We start from the raw sequence: 24629 nt of genomic DNA on the forward strand, positions 1-24629 counted from the left end.
ACATCAGCCCATCAGCCAAAGCTCAACCACCCTCCCAGCACAGCCCTGAGGTCAGGGTGTGCAGCAAGGAGGGGAACACCATGGGGTGGAGCCCCAAGGTGGGTGTTGAGGCCATGCCATGGGGCATCCCTGGCCCTGCCTCTCTCCTCAAAGCCTTGCCCAGCCCCTTTGTTTGTCCATGTCTCACTATATTCTCTAAGTGTGTATAGATCTACAGTACTGTGGGTGGGTGGGGGCAGAGGAAGATATAGATGTAGCTGTGTACATGCCCTAGCTATATGTTCACCTTTAGGGGATGGATTTGGTTTTTATTCAAAGGGGTTGGGGTTTTTTAGTTGGTTTTTTTATGAAATAAAATGAAACTGCTTGACTGGTTTCAAGCAGCCTAGTGACTCTGTGTGTGATTACTAAGAGTCTTTGGTGTAAATAGAGTCACCTGTGAAGCCACTCAAACACGTGTAGGCTGTGTGAGCATACTCAGCTCTGACTGGGAGGGCTGAGGTTTGACTTTGTGGTCTGGCTGTGGTGCTGCCAGGAATGGGAAAGGGGAAGGGGAAGGGAAGGGGTTTTGCCGAGGCTGCCCTAGCAGCAGAACCACTTGTTTGGGATGGGAAGTCGCAAACCTTTTTTGCTTTGCACTCCAGACCCATCCTCACTCCCCACCCCTCCCCGGACACAAACAGTCAAACAAAGCAAAGGTTTATTGGTTGGTTTTTTTTCCTAAACAAGTCAAATTATATTCATGTAAAACAGGTAAATGGACAAAAGTAAAACACACAGCACTTCCCACAACGCTACAGAGCACTGACATGTACAAGTGCAGCTCCCTCCCTCGTGCGCTGCCCTCCCCAGCCCTAACCCCCCAAAAAAAAAAAATCTCAGTCAGCTTCAACATGATGTACAGGTCACAGTATTGAATCAGCAAGGTAACGACAAGAGAGTAACTGGAAGATAAAAGAGTTCCCCCAACTCATCTCTTCCTGTAGTTCTAATGGCCACAAAGAGGTTAAGGAGGAGAGAGGGGGGAAAAGCCATGAAAGAAACACTTTTTCACTCCTATATATATATATATATATAAAAAGCAGGATTCTCAGTGAACACAAAGTTCTATAAAACTACCATTGATCTGTGTTGTTTTTCTCCCCACCCCCCAATTTATTTTTTTCTCTCTTTTTAAAAGTTGCTTTAAAAAGGCTTAAAAAGTGCACAGACACCTGATAAGGCACAAACAGATCTTCTGTACAAATCAGATATCATTGGACTCCTTAAAAAAAATAGCAATACGAATACTAACAATTACATCTGTAAGAGGCTACTTTTATTTTATTTTATTTCCTGGAAATCTTGGGGTTTTTGAGGCCTAGTTTGGGAAATTCCTGTTGCTGTCAGACAGGCAGAGCCATATGTGCACTGCTCTCAGGTTCCCCTTGCTGCTGGGCTGTGCTCTGGGTCCTGCACTGCTTCCTCTGCTGGTCCCATGGGTGTTGTCCTTCTGGGAACTGAGATTGACTGCTACAGCAAAATCAGCCTCTGATGTGGGTCCTGAGCAGCTCAGGAACAGCCTGGGGTGGATTTGGTGCTTCTCCTGGTTGGCTTCAAAATAAAAGAGCTACACCCAAAAAAACACACTACAGCAAAATGTCAGCCTGTGCAATGTGTTCTGAGTAGCTGCTCAGGTCCATCCTGATGGATTCAGAGTTTCTCCTGAGCAGCTTAAGCACAGCCTGGGATGGGTTCAGTGTTTCTCCTGAACAGCTCAGGTACAGCTGGGGGTGGATTTGGTGTTTCTCCTTGTTGGCTTCAAAATAAAAGAGCTACACCCAAAAAAAACATACTACAGCAAAAATTCAGCCTCTGCAATGTGTCCTGAATAGCTCAGGTCCATCCTGATGGATTCAATACTTCTCCTGAGCAGCTTAAGCACAACCTGGGATGGATTCAGTATTTGTCCAGAGCAGCTCAGGAGCAGCTGGGGGTGGATTTGGTGTTTCTCCTTGTTGGCTTCAAAAGAAAAGAGCTACACCCAAAAAATCCCACACTACAGCAAAAATTCAGCCTCTGCAATGTGTCCTGAGCAGCTCAGGCACAGTCTGGGGTGGATTTGGTATTTCTCCTTGCTAGGTTAAAAATAAAAAGAGAGCTACACCTAAAAAAACCCACCCCAGGCCTGCAGCAATCCTGCTCACTGGTGGCAGCCAAGCAAACAGGCTCGCTACACCCATCCCACACTACAGCAAAAATTCAGCCTCTGCAATGTGTCCTGAGCAGCTCAGGCACAGTCTGGGGTGGATTTGGTATTTCTCCTTGCTAGGTTAAAAATAAAAAGAGAGCTACACCTAAAAAAACCCACCCCAGGCCTGCAGCAATCCTGCTCACTGGTGGCAGCCAAGCAAACAGGCTCTGCTCTGCTGGTGTAGCTGTTCCCACACTACAGCAAAAATTCAGCCTCTGCAATGTGTCCTGAGCAGCTCAGGCACAGTCTGGGGTGGATTTGGTATTTCTCCTTGCTAGGTTAAAAATAAAAAGAGAGCTACACCTAAAAAAACCCACCCCAGGCCTGCAGCAATCCTGCTCACTGGTGGCAGCCAAGCAAACAGGCTCTGCTCTGCTGGTGTAGCTGTGTGCAGTGACCAAAGAGACTGGACACCCTTGAAACCAAATAAGAGAGCTACACAAAAAAACCACCCCAGGTGTGCACCAATCCTGCTCCTTGAGGGCCTGAGGTGTCAGTCGAGCAAAGAGGTGTAGCTGTGTGCAGTGACCAAAGGGAGTGGACATCCCTGAAACCAAGACAGAGCCCCAGGGATGGCAGGTGGCACTCACAAACCCAGACCAGGGAGGGATCCCAACAGCTCTCCTTGAATCCCTCACCATGCAAAGGCTTCCCAGTGCAGCCCATCCCCAGGCAGGCACTGCTATACCTTTATCCCATGCTGACATCCCTGGTATCATCATACCCTTGGTGCTGTGCCCACTGACCACAGCCAGACCCTGACCTGCCAAGGTGGGAGGTGGGAGGTCTCTCGGTGGGCAATGCTGTGGTTCCTGGGCAGAAGACAACCAGGAGGTCCAGGCAAAGCTCCAGATGGAGGCAATTTGCCTTCACTGCCTCCTCTGGCAAAGGTCTGAGTAAACTGGTGCTGGTGGCTCTGCTGAGGGCTCAACACACTCCACAGTGGCACAGCCAGTGGCATCAGCCAGGCTTCTGAAAAGGGCTCTGCAAAGCTGCTAGGCTCTGGTGCCAAAGCAGCAGGGCAGTGGCTGAGAGATCTCTCTCTCTCCAGAAGCCTCTCATTTATACCCCCAATTAAAATGTTAATCAGCTCATCAAGGAGGAAACAGAAGTGCCCTGGGAGCTGGCAGGCACAGCCTGCTGAGGGAGGAGGATGAGCTGCTGCCATGGGTGCTCTTCTGGTAGCAGTGAGGAGCTGGGACAGGGCTGGGTGCCAGTCAGACACCAAACAGCTCTGCTGGCACAGCCAAAGCACCATGAGAGGTGGCTGTGCCCCCACTGCTCCCAAAGCCTTGGAGGAGAGAGGGAATGGCCAGGAGAGATGAGAGGCACTGACAACCTGTGTGCCCAGAAGCCCTGAAATGTACAGGAGTTGCTATTTTGTCTTTTTTTTTTTTTTTGGACTAAAATCTGGTAATTGCACCTTTCTGAAAGAGCTCTTTCAATGCTCTTGGTAGCACATGGTCACCAAGCTGCAATGACACTAGCTCCTCTCTCATCCTCCCCTTTGCATTCCCTCTCTTCTCTTCTTTATGATCCCAGAGCAGCTGGGTACTGGCCAGTTTCGGGCTGAAGGACAGGATAGGGTTGTGCAAGTGAGCAGAGGGTGGAGGATGGAGAACGAAGGGCAGTTCCCGCTGGAGCAGCAGGTAGGAGGACCTGGTGCTTCATCCTCAGGTGCTGCCCAGCTCATCCAGCTGCTGCCTGGACCTTCTAACATCACACCCAAAACCCATCTACCTTTTCAGTCCCAACATCTAAATAACAGCCCCAGAGCTTTTCTTTCCTCTTCCTATAGAAAGCCAAGTGAGATACAGATCCCTGTTTTCCTCCACAAGTTCTCATCTACTGTTGAGATTCAGCATGCAGGGAGCTGGGAGCTGTGCTGGGAAACTTGGAAAGTCAGGAGAAAGAGCAAGTAAGATCAGCACATATGCAGTCCCCAGAAAAAGGATGAACCTGCTGGGACTGGGTCACAAGTGAATTTCTCACCACAGGCTCCAAAACATCCCTGTGGTGGGGTGGGATGAAGGCTGAAGGTGTAGGACAGGTAAGCCAGGCAGGACAGGGTGACACAGCAGCTGTGCCACCTGCCAAGAGGAGCAGAGCAAAATGCAGGGCTGAGTGCCTGGAGGTGTCAAACACCATCACTGCAGTGACCCTGCACTTTTCCTATGCCAGGATTGAGGCTGCAGTTCACTTATGGCTTTCAGCAGGGTAGTGCCCAAGCTGCCTCTCACTGCTGCCCATGGCTCCAGCACTGCTGGGGCTGAGCTCTCAGTGGGCTCCTGCTCCTCACTGCTACCCTGTGACAGCTCCCTGGGTCTAGAAGTCCCTGCTCTGCCAAAGCTGCTTTATCTAAATCCAGCCCAGCTTCTCCACACACCCCAGAAGCCTTTTCACAAGGATGAAACCCAACCAAGTGAGAATCAGGTATGCTCCTATTTGGCCTTAGCTAATTCTCCTTACGTGGATGAACATGACATTTCCAAATCAGTTTTGCCCATTTTGAACCCTCCTCCTGCTGGGCTTTGTCCTAATTTTGTTCCACCACAGCACAAGGACCTGACAGAGTGTCAGAGTCAGGTGTACCTGCCCAGAGCTGTTGGGGTTTGGGGGTCAGGAAGCCTAGTGGCACCTGGCACTGCTCAAGTGGCAACTCCCCTTCCCAACCACACCACATCAAGCCTCCTCCAGAGGGGGAGGAGGGAACAAAGAGCCTTTGCACAGGAAATTCCTCATGTGCAGCTGGGTCCAGCCCATGATTCCCTGGATTCCCTGTGGGCACACAGCATGGCAGCTGTGCCTTTAAGCCCCACATGCTCCTCAGCTCAATTTTCTCCCTGAATTGTGCCCTAGCAGTCAAATAAGGAAAGACAGATAACGAGCCACTTTGAGAACGACTGACCAGCACAGATAACCCATAAGCAGGGACGGAAAGGTTACTGCTAGAGGTGTTCCCCCTTCCTCCAGCCCTAACCTAAGGGCGATAGATCTTGATCACATCTTTGATGACTCTTCTGCAGATTGGGCAGCAGGCATTGAGCTGCTTCTTCAGCTTAAGACCACAGGTGTTGCAGAGGCACATGTGTCCACAGGTGTAGATGACTGTGTCCACCTCGCTGTCAAAGCAAACGGTGCATTCCCCGTTCTTGCTGCTCGAGGGCTCCGGGGGAGGGAAGACAGGAGAGATGGGAGGGCTCAAGGGGGAGCTGGGTGCAGTCACTTTGAAAGAGAAGAAATGATCATTTAGTCACCAGGATAGTGCAAAACTCACACTGTGTAACACACACTCAAGTCAGTTTTTAAGGCTCTTCCTTAGGCATTGCCTAGTTTGTTCAGCCAAATAACCTCCAGCGCATTCCAACTAGTCACAGCTCAGGGCAGAGCCTGTTATCCCTTTTCCACACATGGGAAAAGTGCCACATCCACACACACATCTCCTGAACACTTCTGGGGATGGTGATTCCACCACTCCCTGTGCAGCCTGTTTGATGCCTGACCAGCCTTTCAGTGGAGAAACTTTTCCTAATATCCAATCTAAAACACCTCTGGTGCAGCTTGAGGCCATTTCTTCCCATCCTGTCACTTGTTACTTGAGAGAAGAAATCAACCCCCGCCTGGCTACAACCTCCTTTCAGGCAGTTGTGGAGAGTGAGGAGGTCTCCCTTGAGTCTCCTTTTCTCCAAGCTGAACCTCCCCAGCTCCTTCAGCCACTCCTTGTGCTCCAGCCCCTTCCCCAGCTCCATTCCCCCTACTCTGGACACCTCCAGCACCTCAACATCTTTCTTACAGTGACGAACCCAAAACTGACCCCAGGATTGGAAGTGCCTCAGCAGTGCCCAGCACAGGGAGTTGATCTCTGCCCTGATCCTGCTGACCATGCTATTGCTGACACAAGCAACACGCAACACTTCTTCAGACCATGAATATCTTTCCACCACTGTGTCTCCTTCCCACTCCTTCTGTTGCCTCACAGGACATGTAACACCTCCCTTAACCTTGCCCTGCTGTCTTGCACAGCCCCATAGCCTCATCTCCCAGTGGGGATTCATGCTGGGGTGCCAAGGGCCAGGCTGTCCTTACCCAGCGAGGACTCTGAAGCCGATGATGACCTGTTGACGCTGAAGGCCATGTCGGAGTCGCTGTCGTACTGAGAGCCGCCGGGGGATCCTGAGGGCGAGACCGTCCCTGGGCTGGACTGCACCGTGCCTGAGGACAGAGAGAGCTCAGCCTGAACACCCCTCAGCCTGCTGCAGCCTTCAGCAACCTAGGCTGGTGGGAGCTGTCCCTGCCCAGGGCAGGACTAGATTATCTCCAAGCTCCACTCCAACCCCTTAACCTTGTATGAAACATGTTATGAGTGAGGTGTTCCCACCTCATGTGCAAAGGAGGGTAAGTCCATCTGCTAAGTGCTGCCCCAGGGCCTGGACCTCTCAATGCCTGTTCAGTGAAGTAAGCACCAGGTTATCTAACCTTCTGGGTGTAAAGTCATGTCTCAATATCCTCAGCAGCTCTGGCCTCAAGCTGTCACTGTCTCACTGTCAGCTGAGAAAGGGCATTGTTTTGGATGAGGAAAACCTGCTTTACAAAGTCATCAGTGCCTGCCTTCCTGACAGACCCAACAAGAGGAAAGGAGAAGGACAGTAACTGGTCACTAGCAATGCATCAAAAGTGACAGCTGAGAGCTGAGCTGTGGCAGTGCTAGGGCAGTGATTACTGTCCAACACATGCTTAAACCAGAGCTGTGCTCACACCATCCTTACCAAGGCAGAAGCTTAATGCCTGTTGGCTGGAATAGTGGGGATACAAAGAATTCCTTTTAAAAACACAAGGTGAGATCAGGAGCTGCTTCCTTACAGCAGTGAACACTATGAATGCAAAGCCAGAGCTCTGGTTCTGGCCCAGGAAGCTTCACCAACCACATGCTCCCTGTTCTCCTTCCTTTTGGCTACACTTACCCAGGATTTTGGGCTGGTTGATGACACCATGGATTGTAAAAAAAACACAGAAGGACTGTGAGGTGTCCACACACACGGACACACCTCATTCCCTGGGACTGTAGTGTCTTGCTAAGGTGAGATCAGGAACTGCTCCCTCACATCAGTGAACACTGTGAATGCAAACACTGGTTCTGGCCCAGGAAGCTTCACCAACCACATGATTCCTGTTCTCCTCCCTTTTAGCTGCACTTACCCAGGAATTGGGGCTGGTTGACTGTAAAAAACACCCAGAGGGACTGTGAGGTGTCCACACACATGGACACACCTCATTCTCTGGGACTGTGGTGTCTCGCTGTGTTTGCAGACACAAGGTAAGATCAGGACCTGCTTCTTCCCATCAGTGAACACAGTGAACCCAGAGCTCCTGTTCCGGCCCAGGAAGCCTGTACTCTGTCACCCTTTCTGTTGGCTGTACTTACCCAGGATTTTGAGCTGGTTGATGACACCATGGATTGTGAAAAACACCCAGAGGGACTGTGAGGTGTCCACACACATGAGCATCCCTCGGCTGGCTCCATTCACCCCGTGGTGCACCTCCCCATTGGGCAGGACCATGAAGCTGAGGATGTCCCCACTGCTGAGGACAGGGAAGGCTCTGTACACCACCCAGTACTCCTTGCGGTCCAAGAGAAAGTCAGGATCTGCTGGGAGCTCATTTGTCCGTAAAGTACTGGGATCACACGAAGTGATGCCAAAAGAAAGGGCCCCATAGTACGGCAAGCCAAGGTGTCCTACTTCCACAAAGAGGCTTTCACCAATGTGCAAAGGCCTGTCAGAAAACACCAAAGTCCTAGTGCTCTCTTGCCAGTTGGTGCAGGCAACCATCCGGTCCTGAGAGAAGGTGATGTCAGGGCCACGCGTGGGGTGGAACCGCAGGTCAGTGTCCAGGAAGGCAGGAACCCCCTGGCCATGCTGCCGCCGGTTGGGGCAGCAGGGGATGATGTGGTTGTCTGTGGCCAGTCCTGGCACCCTGCTTAGGTTCAGGTTGGCAATTTTGGCCACCACTTGGTTGTTCTCGAGCTCGTTGTTGTTGAAGTTGGCTGAGTCGTGGTTGCTCTGCGGAAGGCAAGTGCTGAGGCGAGCGGTGCTGAGCCGGGCAGTGGTCATGGTCTCTGCAAACATGCTGTCTGGGAGAGAAATCCAGGGATACACATATTAGAGGCTGCTTTGATGGGTATCATTATTATTTCAGCCTAGATTTTGCTCCTCTGCGTGGACAAACACTGGAGAGATTAGCCTGAGGTCACCCACTAATGAACAGCTACTGGTGGAGAGTCGTGTGTGGAGCAGAGGAATAGCTGTATCTAGCCAAGTTAAAACAAGTGTTCTGGAGTACTGCATGATCCATGAGCTCTGTGCACTGATAAACTGGGAAAAGCTGTAAACCAGTGTGGTGCTACAACTTTCTCAGTGGAAGGGTCTAACAGCTTTGAGGTTCCTCTATAAAAGACAGAAACACCTCAATATCTTGTTGTCCAAAGGTCTTGTGCAAGCCAAATCCACAACAGGGTGATGGGCAAAGGAACACAAGCATGAATAGATGTTCTTTCCATGCTATTCCACACAGAATATCTTTCCACAGAGATATTCTTTCCACACTCCTTGTCATTGCCTTGCACCTGTTTCCAGGCACAGGTGTGTCCAAGAGAAGTCATTTTAAGGAAGACTTCAAACCTCTTATCTCAGGAGTGTTCACAGCCCTGCAGAGGTTTTGAATGGGGAGTTTGTCACAAAAGCTACTTCCTGCAGGTGTTACAAAGACCTTTACAGCAGAAAGTTATTTTCCCCTTTCACATCAAAGGGAAAGTCAGGATGTTGATCCTTAATGCATTTCCCAGATTTTTACTCGCCAGGCCAAGGGGGAAAATATAAAGGTGTAGAGAAGTTTGGGAGTGCCTTTCCTTCTGCTTCCAGCACTGCCCAGAGCAGCCTGGACACTTCACTCCCAAGGCAAGACCTTAACTCACAGAGCAAAGTCAAAGCACATGGAAGTTAAATCTGTGAACAAAGCAGACTCCTGGTTTTCCTGGAGCTGGAGAAGGGTGAAGTAGACCAACACCTGCTCCTGGGAGGAGAAAATCCCCAGGCTTTAGCAAAGTAAAAACAGCCAACTCTATCCAGCAGCTGCAAAGCGAAGGTTGTCTCTCTAAGAACCCCATGCAGGAGAGGCCACTGGGGTAAGCTGATGGCTGGGCCAGCTCCTTCTAGCAAGCACAGCGTGACTGGCAATGCTCACACAGAGGAGTTAGACACATCCCAAGCTTGTGAGGATGCTGAGGCACTGGCTCAGGTAGCCCAGAGAAGTTGTGAATGCCCCATTCAAGTCCAGGTTGGATGGGGCTTGGAGCAACCTGATCTAATGGAAGGTGTCCCTGCCCATGGCAGGGGGTGGAACTAGATGACCTTTAAGGTCTCTTCCAACCCAAACCATTCTGTGATTCTATGATTCATAATGCTGAAAGATCAATTTTGTGCAGCAGAATTGGAGCTATATTTCACAGGGAGGAAGAGACAGAGACAAGCACAACCTCTATGACTCCACCACATCTCTAGCAAGGAGTTTGGGTCCCCTGGTGCCCCAGATGGATGAGCATCACCTGATTTCTGGGGCATTTGTGTATTTTGATGCAAAAAAAACCCCTATCAAAGTACAGGTGGCCTCAGGTTGAACCTTTCACTCTGCACACTTGGATGCTGCAGGCAGGACTGGGGCCGAAAAAATCTGCATTTTATGCTTCTAACTCCCATCTAAGGAGGAAGAAGATGCTCTGCTGAAGCAGCTTCCCTGGCCAATACAGCAACCACTCCTTCAGCTCTGTCATGAGCACCTGAGGCTGGAGAGCAGCACAATTACAGGATAAGCTAGTGGTAAGCTTTAATTACACATTTGAGGCAAGGCAGACAGGGCAAAGTGCTGTTTATGTGTGCCCTGTAAAATAACTGGCACCATTCAGAGGAAGATGTGATGGAGCTGTGCCCACTGGACTAACCATTTCACAGCCTAGCACTGGTGCCTGCTCAGTGCCAGGATGGCAGCACCATCCCCCCCAGTAGGTGCAGCTGAGTTTGGCTGTTAGAACTAAATCAGCTCTTAGGAGCCTCCAGGAAAGGGCAACACTCTTGTATCTTGAAAGGATTCCCTGTGGTGTAGCCCAGTTCAAAACACTCCACCTGACACTGAATTCCTGTGGAATTTCAGGGCCGTAAAAGTCAGGGAAGGAGTGTCATTCCATGGCAATTGACTTGGTTTGCTAATGGGGGCAAATTCATCCCTTCTTTTGGAGCTTTCCCCAAGGATGATTCCTGGAAATGAGCCAGACACCACCTGAATGCAGAGATCTGTGTGGTGCCTGTGGGTAAGCAAAGGGGAAGTCAGGTCACATCTGCAAACACAACCTGTTAAACTGCCAGTCTAGATGGGACCAAGGCCAAGAGCAGAGAAAGGGGATGGAATCAAAGAATGTAAGGGTTGGAACAGACCTTACAGCTCACCTAGTCCCAGCCCTCCCTGCCATGGGCAGGGACACCTCCTCACTAGATCAGGTTGCACAAGGCCTCGAAAGAGGCCTGGAGAAAGGCTTCAGACAAGTCCTGAGCAATGGGTGGTGGTTTTCCAGTGGACTGGCAGTAACTGGTAGCTGGGAAAGTACAGAGGAAGCCACAACTGATCATCTTTATCTCCTCAGCCCCTGGGACCATGCTGTGAACAGCCACAGCAGCACATCCAGCTCAGAGAAAGCTGAGTGAAGCTGCAGGCAAAGACTTCCATCCGTCTCTTCATTTGGCTTCTATAATGCACAGCCTTAGGACTTCCCATCACTGACACCTCTGGAATATGTTGCTTTCTAGATCCCTACTGCTGGCAAAAGAAAAATGCTTAATTTGAGGTATAAAATTAACAGTAAATTGATTTTCTTAGGTGTCCCATAAACATGATCAACCAGAGGAATCATGCAGCTTTTCTACCTGATCACGCCCTTATGGAAAGAGCAACCAGAAGAGCAACCCATGGACCCAAACACACACTTACCTAGTATTTGCACTTCATGGGTGATTCCATAGACATCTATGAGTGCCCAAAGAGGACCAGAAACTTTAATCCCACAGTGAAACAATATTGGCTCCTCATCATTAATACTGTAGAAGACTCTTCCATGCCGATCAACCCAGAAGGCCAAGATATTGTCCCTCACAGCAAACCTCTCTGGCAAAGCTTTGGCCCAGTAGCCAGGACGGGTCACTAGGTCTGGACAGGCATACTTTGGTATCTCCTCAGAGCTCATCTGGGATGGGTCATGGATGGTGAAGCCGAAGCGCAGGGCCCCACTCCAGCCATGGTGCACAGCCACCAGCTTGAGCCGCACCTTCTCGTAGAGGTGGATGGGCCTGTTGGTGAAGGTGACGCCGTTGCAGAAGCTGTTCCTCCTCGTGGCCTTGCGGGAGTGAGCGTCCAGCCGCACGTTCTTGCCTTTGGCTTGCGAGTGGAACCGCGGCGGCTCCGTGATGGCCAGGACCGAGCGCCGCTCATGGCTGCTGTTGGGCAAGCTGTAGTAGGGGCGGCTGGAGACTGAGCGGGTCGGGTGGCTCGTGTCTGCAGGAGGGGAAAGCAACAGTCTGTCAGGGGTGCTTGGAATCAGAGAGTCATAGAAACATCAAGGTTGGAGGAGAACTCTAAGATCACCAAGTCCAGCCGTTAACCTGTCACTGCTACAACCACTAAACCAGATCCAGACACCTCTTCAACATCTCCAGGGATGGTGACTCCACCACCTCCCTGGGCAATATTCCACTGCCTGAACACCTTCACAGGGAAAACATTTCTCCTAGCATCCAATCTGACTCTGCCCTGGCTCAGCTCAAGGCCATTCCCTCTAGTCCTCTCCCTGCAGCCATGGCAGGACACACATCCCCCCAGTCCTGTCAGGGAGTTGCAGAGAGCCAGGAGGTCACCCTTGAGCCTCTTCTCCAGGCTAACCAACCCCAGCTCCCTCAGCCCTTCCTCAACCCAATCAGGGTCAATCACACAAGGCAGAGGGACGCTCAGTGCGTTGTCCTTGGAGCCTCCACACTTGGCATAACCTTGTGCATGTGTGTATGTGCACTTCTCACCCCAGGCAGTGAATGCTGTGCCCTGAGGAGCTGTGCAGTAGTGGAGTGGGAAGAGGGAACAGTGAGAGGAGGTATCTGCATTGTAGTCCTGGGCATGTGGGCAGGTTGGCTTGGGTTCTATGCTATGGTGCTGAGGATATGCCTGTCCTCCAGCCCTGAGCCTCTTCTCAAGGCAATGCTTGCCCCAAGTCATGTCTTAGCTCAGCCCAGAGAACAACATCTGGCTTGCTGGGTGTGCTCAGTACCACTGCAACCCACACTACGGACGCTCAGACATCATCCTTAGCCACAATCTGCTTTTTATTACAGCAGTTTGCCCTCAGCTTTATGCAAATATAAGGAAAACATGGCCCTGAGGGTAAAGGTTAGGTAGCTTCCCTTCTCCACCATGCCAAGCTGGTTGGAAAGGAACATCCTTTGTTCCCATCAGATGCATCCTACTGCACTGGGAAAGGCTCAACACCTGCAACTGCAGCTCTGTTTCCTATTTGCATGTGCTGTTGGCTCCCATGGTGGCCAAAGTCACGGCAGCTCTGGGGATTGTCCCTGTGCACATCAAAGATGCTCAGAATCACACAGAATCATGAAGGTTTGAGTAACCTTCAGGCAATCATCAAGCCTTGAGCAACCTGCTCTGGTGGGAGGTGTCCCTGCCCAGGGCAGGGGGTTGGGGCTGGATGATCTCTAAGCTCCATCCCAACCCCTTAACATACTATGGTAAGGTTGGGAAAGACCTCTGAGATCATCAAGTTCAACCTATGACCTAACACCACCATGTCAACTAGTTCATGGCACTAAGTGCCACATCCATTCTCTCTTTAAACACCTCCAGGGATGGTGGAGATGAACACAGATATATGACACTGATTTCAGTGGGACATAAAGCCTCAGTGCCCTAATCTTGTTACAATGAACAGAAACTTTGGAGCAACACAACTAAACAAAGATCTTTAGCAGCTGGAGCACCTCTGCATCACCAGAGCAAAACCTCCAACCCAGGCCCTGGTTCAGCTATCAGATGCAACTAGCACAGTAAGGAACATTTCATCCTGTCTTTACACAGAACCTCCCAGTTGAGCTCAAAGCCCTTTATAAATGCTGATTGTTTTCAACTTCCCAGCACTGCAGATGGCACAGCAATCCTGCCATCCTCCTTTTCCAGATGGGAGAAGGAGAATTTCTGGGTAAGATCTTGCAGCATTTTAAGTCAATAGCAATTTTGAGACCAATTTCAAGAGAAACAGATTTGGGGCCTAAAGTGAAGTTCACACAAGCATGAAATAGGAACCAAAAAAGCTTAACTTTTAATCTTAAACCTTCCCTGAGGTGGATATCATACCCCTGAACACATGGGGACTAGCTCCAGGCCCTGGACTTACCTATCACCACCACCATGGTGTTACAGGCAATTTGGTCTCCTCATTTCCCACCCACTCCACCTCTCTGCACCTGCCTCTGGAGGTTTAGAAAGCAAAAATGGAACATACTGGAGTGCTCCAAGCCAGTCTGTTAAATATAAAGCCACATCACATGCTCAGCATTCATTTTTGAACTCTTTGGCCACGTTGGAAACTTTAGAAGCTGCTGCCTGGCCCTTCCTCCAAGCTGCTTCCTCCATGTGTGTAACCCCTGGCTTTGCTTTGTGCCAAGGGAAGGGTTTTCTTATGTTTTCCTCTCCACCAGACAATGCTGGAGCTCAGCTGGGAGAGCTCCAGGAGGTGTGACACCATGTTCTCAAGTGAAACCACAGCAGATAGAGCAGCAAGAGGGCGAGACCTGCACTAAGCACCCACTGCCTTTGAGGATGTGAGACAAGAAAGGTCACAGGCAAGACCTGAACACAGGATCAGCCTTGAAATCAGACATCTGCTAAAGAGCTACAGAGGCCAAAAGCTCCTGTTTACAGCAAGACAGAAAGGACAATCCTAAACCATGACAGGCAAAGCAGCAGCTAAACAAAAGGTCTTTTGTGCCTCTTCCTTCAGTGTAGGACCAGGTAATGGTTAATCCTCTTGTAGACTAACTTAAATAAACACATCCTTGCTCTTACATCAGTGAGGGAGGTTTGCCACTTCCATGCCAAGGCCATGAAGGCAGAGTCCTGGGGCAAATGGGGAGGAGAGAAGCTCCTCAAGGTGTTAAATCCCCTTCCCTGCCCAGCCCAGCACCTCTGCTCCCAGCATCACTGCAGTCCAGGCATCCTCATGGACTAGCCCAGTATAGGACAAGGTTCCTGAGGTGTTTAAGGTCAGCCTTGGCCATGCTCCCAGGAGTATTTCTTTTGGGTATTCCCAGGGGAAATCTCATTTCTTGCCTCCCAAAGAGCCAAAGCACAGAAGATGGATGTATCAGCCACCCATGGCTCATGTGGGTGCTGCTCCATGTGTCTCCCTGCAAATGATGCTGCGGCTTGAGGTTCCTTGGCAGGGAGAGAAATGGTGGCATGGACACAGCCAGCACACCCTGAGCAGTGAGGGTCACTTCCCTTGAGGTCCTTCCTTATTAGGAAGAAGCTGTTTTTCCTGGTTTTTGTGGCCATGTCTAAATGTGCCCAGACCTCTGACTGTCCTTTTTATGTCGGGGACACAGTTCTGGTGGCCCCAACACCAGATGGACATGGAACTACTGGACTAAGTCCAGAGGAGGCCACGAAGATAAGAATACGATTGGAACATCTTCACTATAAGAGAGTTGGGGCTGTTCAGCCTGGAGAAGAGAAGGTTGTGTGGAGACCTCAGAGCACCTTCCAGGAGCTGAAGGGGCTCCAGGGAAGTTGCAGAGACTCTTGGTTAGGAGCTGCAGGGACAGGACAAGGTGGAATGGGGAGAAATTGAAAGAGGGAGATTGAGATTAGATACCAGTTTTCCCTGTGAGGGTGGTGAGACACTGGCACAGGTTGCCCAGGGAGGCTGTGGCTACCCCAACCTTGGCAGCATTCCAAGCCAGATTGGATCAAGGCTTGAGGAACCTGCTCTGGTGGGAGGTATCCCTGCCCAGGGCAGGGGCTTGGGGCTGGATCATCTCTAAGCTCCATCTCAAACCCTATGATTCTGTGATTATCCCACCAATCGGCTTTTGGGTAGGAAAGCACAGGGAGGAGAGGAGAAGGTTTGGAGAAACAGCAGAGGACTGAGGTGTGATGTGAACTATGGAAGCAAAGCTGCAAATTAGGGCAATTCAGAGGCACAAACATCCTGTTGAGTTCCTCTAGGCCCTGTGAGGACCTGATGAGGAAAACACATCCCCCAGCTCAGCCTGAGGCATGTTGCAGTGGGAAAGCTCTGACTCCCCTGCATGGGGTTATGTCAGGCTTTATTCCTGGTGGCAACCAGCAGGTGTTGGTGTAAGGGGGGGACAGTGTTATAAATACATTATCCATTCATTTCCTCCTGGACATTTTCCTATTGTTTAGTCACAATATGTTTTCCTGTTTTGAAAAGAAAACAAACCAGAAAGCACTAGAGCCTGGCCCCGAGTTCCTCTTGGGCAGGGTGGGCCCAGAGCTGTGTTTGAAGTGGGTGACTGTGTCATCTCTGCTCTGTCAGTGCTGCTGCCACCACTGACACTGCCACCTCGGTCCTCTGTGCCTTCTGAAAGCAGCAGGAGACCCTCCCTGGGCAACCTGTGCCAGTGTCTCACCACCCTCACAGGGAAAACTTCTTCCTTACATCTAACCTCCTCTTTTAATTTATACTCATTACCTTTAGGCCTGCCATTGCAGTTCCTAACACAGACTTCCTCTGCAGCTTCCCTGGAGCCCCTTCAGCTCCTGGAAGGTGCTCTGGGGTCTCCACACAACCTTCTCTTCTCCAGGCTGAACAGCTCCAACTCCCTCAGCCTGTCCTCATAGGGGAGATGCTCCAATCCTCTGATCAGCTTTGTGGCCTCCTCTGGACTTGCTCCAACAGTTCCAAGCCCTTCTTACACTGAGAGCACAAGAATAATGACAGCCAAGCTCATGGCAGAAGTGCCACCCTAGACAAGGATGCCTGACAGGCAGCTGAGAGATATGTCAACCCCTTTTTCCACATATGAGATTCCTACAAGGCTTTGAGCACGTAATTTCTTCTCTTTCTGCCTCACTTCCCTGTCTAAAAGAGAGGGACACTATTCCTCCACCTCACAGGAATATAAAAGGATTAAAAAGAGTAAGGTTCTCCAACACTTCAATCCCTGAGCCCAATGACCATGTAAACAGTCAAGTATCATAATCTGTTAAGGGTTTGGAATGGACCTTGGAGATCATCTAATGCCAACCTCCTGCCCCGGGCAGGGACACCTCCCACCAGAGCCAGGTTGCTCAAGAAAAGTCAGTCTGGCTACATCATCCCATGGGACACAAACCCACTGGGTGTCCCTGAGAGATGTCTTGAGGTTTCATCCAACCTTTTCCCTCTTTTTATTCCAGAGTCTGCATTTTCATCCTTACTCTCACCAACTGCTAACCTGATGCTCACAGCATGAGTCTCTCAAATGCTCAAGAAGGACTTCAGTGAATACAAAGGCAGGAAAATGAAAGCAGAAGTGAAGGATGAAAAGCTCTAGGGCTCCTCACTGATATCTGCAGAGAAACTCTTTTAGCAAGGCAGAATTTCCATCCACATCCTTACAGTGTCAGATCTGGGCTATGGGAACCCATCCGAAGCTTCACCTGCTTCACCAAAGCTGAGCACCTCATTCCTGAGGCTCTGCTGCCCTTTGGAGAGGTATTTTACCAGCCACACACACTTTGCATTTCCAAAAGGTACAGCAGGCAGACCCTGGCCACATTCCACATATTTATCATGATTCCAGTTCTAAAAATAACCCTTTTTCTCTCCCCCCATTCATTCACAGCATCAGGTTTGCAGTGGCACTGTAATCCCACTGACAGCAGGCAAAATGCAGCACAAAAGCTCTGAAGCTGCTGCTCCCTGGGTGTGGGATGGAGGAGGCTGCTCAGCTGTGGAGTGACCTTAAGCTAGATCAATCCTGTCTTCACTTGCCCTGACAAGCCAGGCAGAAATAATACCCCAGAAAGCCCTAAAATGAGGGAGAAGGGAATAAGGCACATGGAAACCAGAGCTACAGCGGAGTCACAGCAAGGGCAGCCTGACAGGAGCAGGAAGAGGAGGGAAGTGGTGGAGTCACCAGCCATGCAAATGTTTAAGAGGCATCTGGATCTGGTTCTGGAGGTTAAGGGTTTAGGAGTTACAGCAGTGACAGGTTAATGGTTGGACTTGCTGATCTCAGAGATCTCCTCCAACCTTCATGGTTCTATGAGGAGGAGAGCAGTGTCACCATGGTCTGCATCAAATGGCATCCCCTGTGTCCCACAGCCCTTTCCTGAGGGTCTCCTCCAAGTAAATCCATGCTAAAAGACACACAGAATCCCAAGGGGCAGCCTGGTGCCAAACAGAGATGTGGACTGGATAGAGCAAGGATGTCAAGGGGAGCAGAAATCACTGGGACCATCACTGGGTGAACATCTCACAGCAGATACAGCTCATCAGCAGGCTGAGGGGAGCAAGGGCCAGCCAGGGTGCTCAGAGAAAAGGTTCAAGGGTTCACAGGAGAGGGGGAGAGGCTCAGAGCAGAGGCTGAAGGGCTCAGGGCAGAGGCTGAAAGCAGCAGAGTGCAGCCTGCCATCTGTCCATCAAGCCTCACTGCACAGGCAAAAGGGAATCCACCAAACACGCCCACAGCTTATCTTTATGGTGCTGCTTTATCTGTAACATCAGAACCTTTTCCTATTACAGCAGATAGGTCACTGCTGCTGCTCCAGCCCTGTTGAACAGTAAACAAGGTGTCTGGAAAGAGAGGGGACAGGAGTGGCTTTTGTTTTGGGACAGGAAAATCTCAACAGGTGGGGACAAGGTCAAGCTCACTGCATGACCAGCAGTTTGCAGGAAAAACCTCAGGGATTGAAGTCAATCCCAGTGTGGTCCAGTCAAAGCACAGCCCTCCTGGCACTCATCCACTGGCAGAGAGGACATAACCACTGCTGGAAGGCTGGAAGAGGTAGGTTAGGCTCTTACTGCAGATAACACACACACACAGCAACACCAAACAGGATTCTGCTCTGCCATGATCTTATCTTCTGAGCACAAGAGAGAAAAATCTGTTCACAGATAAATTTAGTGCATTGCCTAGACATGTACTGCTTAAGCACAGAACATGTGTTGGGGAGCTCTGGTGGCACCTGTTCCATGCCCACCAGTGTGGATTGGTAAAGTTTGACTATCAAATCCACTCTAAGGAAGCTACAAACAAAATTGGCCTCACAGCTGAACATCCTCCTGGCTCAAACACTGGAAAAGTCAACCATGAATAAATACCCCCCGTGGAAATTCCTGTGGTTTGCATGATCCAGAGCTCTGCTCTGAGGGAAGGTCTTCCTGCCTGGTTCTCTAACCTGAAATCAACTTGCAGGGAGTAAAACAGGATTCACTAGCAGCTGAGTGAGAGAAATTGAGGCCTTAAAGGGACACTGAAGAGCCTGTAGTGAATGGCAGGAAATGAGGCATTTTTGAAGGAAGATTTGTTAAGGAGAACAGAGGAACGACAGGAGTTGTTTCTTCATTCCAAGGTGTGTTGTGGCACTGAGGTAACTCTCAAGGCAAGTATTGAACGGACACACAACATTTGTCATTGCAAAACAGCTCAGAAAAATCCCTGGCAGAGAGAAGGGATTGACTTCAGCACAAACTCAAGCTGTGCCAGTCTCCTCAAGAGAACCCTCTTGCTCTGTGGCTAATGCTCGAAACCAAACACTTGATGAGGGCTTCAAAAAGTGCTAAAATCCATTTTTTTCCCCAGGCAGGGGCTAATGACTCATTTGTTCTGGGCTTGTAGGGGTTCCTCCATGAAAGCACAGAGGTGTTTGCCAACAGCGTTAGGCAAAATGCTCTTGTTCTGATTCTTTTTCTCAGACCAGCAAACATGGGTAACTCCAGAAGCTCCAGGCTGCTCCAGCTCTTGTCTCCCACCATATCCTCACTCTTTTCATAGTATCAGAGTATGTTAAGGGGTTGGGATGGAGCTTAGAGATCATCTAGCCTCAACCCCCTGCCCTGGGCAGGGACACCTCCCACCAGAGCAGGTTGCTCAAGGCTTTCTCCAACCTGGCTTTGAACACTGCCAGGATTGGGGCAGCCACAGCCTCCCTGGGCAACCTGTGCCAGTGTCTCACCACCCTCACAGGGAAAAACCTCTTCCTAATGTCTAATTTTCCCCCCTTTCTCCTTGTCCTACAGTTCCTACCCATGAGTCCCTCTGCAGCTTCCCTGGAGCCCCTTCAGATCCTGGAAGGTGCTGTGAGGGCTCCACACAACCTTCTCTTCTCCAGGCTGAACAGCCCCAAGTTTCTCAGCCTGTCAACTGGAGTCCTTTCATTGCAGTAGGAAGCTCACACCAAAGTTCAACCACATCATGTAAAAGAACATGCCTTGACAGAAAAGCCAACTCCAAGCCTTAGTTCTCCTGGTTATCTGAACATCACCTCGTGACAACAGCATCAGAGCCAGGAGATGATAAGTACAGCTGAACCACTGATGTCTCCCTCCAAGCCCCACCAGCTGGCTCCAAGCAGAAAATAAACCATGCCAGAAGTTCTGCTCCAAGGACGGAAAGTGCTGATGGCAAATCCTCCATGATCACAGAGCCCCAAAGACTGAGGAGAGCCAATGCTCCCCCAGCTCTGACAGGAATACTCTCCCAGCCCACCTGCTTGACTTCGCTTTTGGTGGTAATGGAAATCAAACATAACACAAGGAAAGTCAGTGTGTATCCTGGGCTGCAAAGGCATTGTGGGCAGGAGGTTAGAGAGTCATCAAGGCTGGAGGAGAACTCTAAGATCAGCAAGTCCAACCATTAACCTGTCACTGCTGCAACCCCTAAACCATATCCTCCAGAGTCAGGGCCAGATGCTTAAACCCCTCCAGGGATGGTGACTCCACCACCACCCTGGGCAATATCCCAGTGCCTGAACAACACAACATGGAAAACATTTTTCCTAACATCCAATCTGACTGCCCTGTCACAACTCAAGGCCATTCCCTCTAGTCCTCTCCCTGCAGCCATGGCAGGAGAGACCATCACCAGGTCAAAGGAGGAGATTCAGCTCCACTCAGCTCTGGGTTCTCCAGCACAGGAAGAACATCAACCTATTGGAGCAAATCCAAAGGAGACCACCAAGATGATTAGAGGCATGAAGCTCCAAGCTAAACCAACATAGTCTGGTGGGTCAGGGTGTAGAAGAAGGATCTGCCACAAAACCTTCTGCTAGGTCTGCAAGTGTAGGTACCTTCACACACACTCCTCTCCCTACTCCCTTGCCTCTCTCCCACCTGTGCCTCTCCCTGCAGGCACGCAGGAATTCTGCTGCAAACCTGGGCCCATCTTTATTCCAGCTTTTTAGTTCTCCTGCATATAAATAGCTCTAAGTATACACAGAAGCAGCGATTAGGCACGGAAAAACCTCCACTCTCCCCCGTGTTATCAGGGAATCTGGGTCAATGAGTCTGCAGCTCTAGGAACAACTGCTTACACTTGGTTAATGAGAGACAGGGCTGGAGAAAAGGCAGAGTTCATGCCTTAATCCCTGCTTAAAGCTCTCAGTGCAAGTGCTGAAAGCAGCTGCATGATGGATGAGGAGCCTTGGAAGTGGCACAGCTGATTGTCATCTGCTGTGTGGCCTCAACACCCAAGTCCACTGGCTCGTGGCAGTGCTGAGGCCACACTCCCAAAGCCAAAGAGCTTGGAAAGATGTCAAGGATTTGGAAGTCATAAAGAAAGGCTGCAAAACTAGATGGGCTACTGGCTAGAGATAAAACCATCTTGTCAAAAAGAATCAGCCACTCTCACTAGAGCTCTTATTGAGAAGCTTTGCACTGTGTCCTCATGAATATGCTGCATCTGCAACGTGGATGAGTTCATACACAGAGCAAACCCATGCCCCTTGCTTGATGGATTATGTCCTTGCAAAACTGTTACCTTCTTTAGAAAGTGAAGCTTAGCATGAGGAGAGCAAAGAGCTGCTCAGCTCACTTCATCTTCCAGTCCTAAGCTCAGAGTCTGTCGCACTTTTGGGAGGGGATCAAAAGCACTGAGCAGCTGACGTGTGTTCAAGCAGCTCCACAAATGCTTTCTGAGGGCTGCTAGGCTGGAAGACTAAATATTTTCCCAATCTAAATGCTCAGCTTGTCAGTCAGTGATTAAAATATTTATTTTGGGGGGATTTATTATTGGCATTGTTTTCTAGAAACACGTAATGTGCACCATGAAGCAAAGAGCATGGAAAGATGTAACGCTTCAGGCTGGACAGGCTGGGCTGGAGGAATGAATGCAGCTGGAGACACAAAGATGGGAGAGGAGCAGAGATGTGGACAAACCCCCTCATGTTCTTTGGATTCTGCTTAGATGTACTAAATTCCTACAGAAATGAGTCCAAGCTCCATGGATTTACAGTGCTAAGCTGTTTTTTCTCAATGGATGTTACTTCCAAGCTCACTACCAACTTCTGAGGCATCAGTTGGGGTAAATCAAGTGCACTGTGCACATTGCAAGTTAAACCTGAGTTAGGAAGGCCAACAGCCAAGGACCCATTTCAACAGTGGCTTTGCTGTTCTGTCACACACCTGTTTGTCTGTGCATTCCCTTCTTCCACAGCCTGACCCAAGGACAGTCCTTCAGCACGTGTCAGGGCACCTTTTCCTCTGATGATTGCTCTTACAGCCATTTGAGGCTGTATAGGAGGACTAGATAGGTATAAAGAGGCTGTATAGGACTCTGCCTTCAGTGGCTTCAGTGCTGAACAGCATGGCTCAAATATGGATTTTCAGGCCATCAAGAAGACACAGATATTTGATCTTATAGGATATAGTGCCAGGGGGGCCTGGCTGGGACATCTCTTCCCCTTCCTCCCTGCTCCAGCCCAGCAGGCTCACTGTCGCAGGCGAGACCACAGACACAGCCTAAGAGCAACCAGGAGACCCCAAAACCTGCTGGGTCTGTGAAAGCTGCTGGTCCCTTGAGGCCACCATGTGGCTCTTGGTTTGAGGTGGAGAGAGACCCTGTTGGGTCTGCAGGAGATCCATCACATGTTCCTAGAATCATAGAACCATCAAGGCTGGAAGAGACCTCTAAGATCATCAAATCCAACCATTAACCCAACACTGCTGGAAGCCCTAAACCATATCCTCCAGTGCCACATACAGATCTTCCTTACACACCTCCAGGGATGGTGACTCCACCACCTCCCTGGGCAATATCCCAGTGCCTGAACACCCTCACAGGGAAAACATTTCTCCTAACATCCAATCTGACTCTGCCCTGGCTCATAGCATTAGAATAATAGAATTTAAGGGCTGGAATGAACCTTACAGCTCACCTAGTCCCAATCCCCTGCCCTGGGTGGGTGCATCTCCTCACTAGATCAAGTTGCACAAGGTGTCAACAAAGGTCTCATCTCAAGGCCATTCCCTCTAGTCCTCTCCCTGCAGCCACGGCAGGACAGACATCCCCCACCTCTCTCCAGCCCTGTCAGGGTGTTGGAGAGAGCCAAGCGGTCACCCCTGAGCCTCTTCTCAAGGCTAAATGAACCCAACTCCCTCAGCCATTCCCTATATGCTCTGCACTCTGCTGCCCTTGTTGCCCTTGGCTGGACTCGCTCCAGTGCCTCAATGGCCTTTGGGCAGTGAGTGCCTAAAGCTGAGCACAGCAACGAGCTGTGACCTCCCCAATGCCAAGCACATCCTGATTAATCCCACAGCACAGCAAAGATCATAGAGTAGTTTCCCCAGACTAAAAACCAAACCTAGCTTTAACTCCTTGCCCCCAATTCCTCTCCATTCATTTTTCCCTACCAGGACAGTCCAAACAGCTCAGGATTTGCTTTCAGAGCAACACTTCATATTCCAAGAGCAGTGCCCCGAACCAATGTTTTCCTTTTCCAATCACACCTGGAATTTGTTGAAGACTTACAAGAACATGTGCCTGGCATAATCACTGACACTGAAATGCTGCATGGCCTCAGCCTCTCCTCCTGCTGCCAGAGCAGCTCCTAACACCCATTAATGCAAACTGTCTCCCTCTTTCCATTGAGCCTTTTCTCCTGCCCAGCTGCACTGGGGGGTTATAAATAGTGCCCATGTCATGCCAATGTTAATGGCTGGTAATGAAATTGAGGAATGACATGCATTCCCTTTTAATATCCTCAGAGCTGCACTTTTAGTCCAGCCCATGGTTTCAATCCAACACTCATGGAAAGAAAGAGTGGTGGAGCTTGGCACATCCTTCCCACAGCACAGCAATGTGTTGCTTCCAGCACAGACAGGAACAAAGAGAGGGAAAGCATTTGGTTGTGTCCCTGCCACAGGAAACCCACCCATCCCCTATAGACAGGCACTGCAGCACAAGGGCAGCTTGTGACACAGGCAGAAAACAAGATTTGAAGAGTCATAGTGGTAATTTAGCTTCACTTACAAGGTATTGTTCTCTGACAACCCCCCAAAAAGCCAGTGGTGATGTTATCTCCATCCCTGTGGATTCAGGCTCTGTACAATTTACACTCAAGCCTCTCCCACCTCCAAAAAGCATGTTTGGAGAAAGGCCAGAGCATGAGCTGTGCTGTCAGAGCCCTCCTGGGGCTGTGTGTGACTCAGGTGGGGTGTGTGATGCTGGAGCTGAGGGCGTTACGAGCTGTGTGACTTCCACACTCACAGCAAACGCAAGGAAACTCCCCCCGGAGCACAGGATTTGTCCAGCACGAGGGTTAGAGAGGAAAAAAAGCTGCAGATGACAGGCATGGAGCAACCTGAGCTAGTGGAAGGTGCCCCTGCCCATGGTAGGGATTGGAATTACATGATCTTTGAGGTCCTTCCAACACAAACCATTCTAGGATCCTATGGTTCTATGAAGGGGGAGATCAGCACTGAGAGTGATGCTGCAGGTGCAGAAAGGAGATCCTGACAGATCATTCCTGCCTGCAAGTACTTCATAGGATGGTTTGAGTTGGAAGGACTTAAAAGATCATCTCGTCCAACTCCCATGGGCAGGGCCACCCGGAAGGGTCTCTAAGGTCTCTCTGGAGACTTGTCTTCTCCAGGCTGAACATCTCTAGCTCTCCTAGCCTGTCTCCAGAGCAGAGGTGCTGCAGTCCATGGAGCATCTCCATGGCCTCATCTGGACTTGCTCCAACAGCTCCACCTTGTCGTGACGTGTGCCCCAAGCCCCATCCACCCTGGCCTTGCACATTCCCAGGGATGAGATTCCTTATGATCATAGAATCACAGAAATTTAGGGGT

General features: G+C 50.2%; 1 protein-coding gene across 1 annotated transcript; it reads right to left on the bottom strand.

Annotated features, from left to right (window-relative positions):
* Positions 1-5213: 5213 nt before the first annotated feature.
* Positions 5214-13740, bottom strand: NEURL1B (neuralized E3 ubiquitin protein ligase 1B). Its single transcript, XM_009072157.1, has 5 exons — positions 13725-13740; positions 11267-11827; positions 7656-8363; positions 6320-6445; positions 5214-5458 (listed from the first exon to the last, which is right to left on the bottom strand). The coding sequence occupies exons 1-5, from the start codon at positions 13738-13740 to the stop codon at positions 5214-5216; spliced, it is 1656 nt and encodes a 551-aa protein (XP_009070405.1).
* Between the last annotated feature and the right edge of the window lie 10889 nt (positions 13741-24629).

The sequence above is a fragment of the Acanthisitta chloris genome, unplaced genomic scaffold, assembly GCF_000695815.1.
Source record: "Acanthisitta chloris isolate BGI_N310 unplaced genomic scaffold, ASM69581v1 scaffold7603, whole genome shotgun sequence".
NCBI classification, from domain to species: Eukaryota; Metazoa; Chordata; class Aves; order Passeriformes; family Acanthisittidae; genus Acanthisitta; species Acanthisitta chloris.

What these genes read in the sequence shown, in the direction of transcription:
- NEURL1B (XM_009072157.1), bottom strand. An exon ending in CCATGAAGTGCAAATACTAG is followed by an intron (nt 8,364 to 11,266) that starts GTAAGTGTGTGT and finishes TTTCTCTCCCAG; the next exon opens with ACAGCATGTTTGCAGAGACC. An exon ending in GGCTTCAGAGTCCTCGCTGG is followed by an intron (nt 5,459 to 6,319) that starts GTAAGGACAGCC and finishes TCTCTTTCAAAG; the next exon opens with TGACTGCACCCAGCTCCCCC.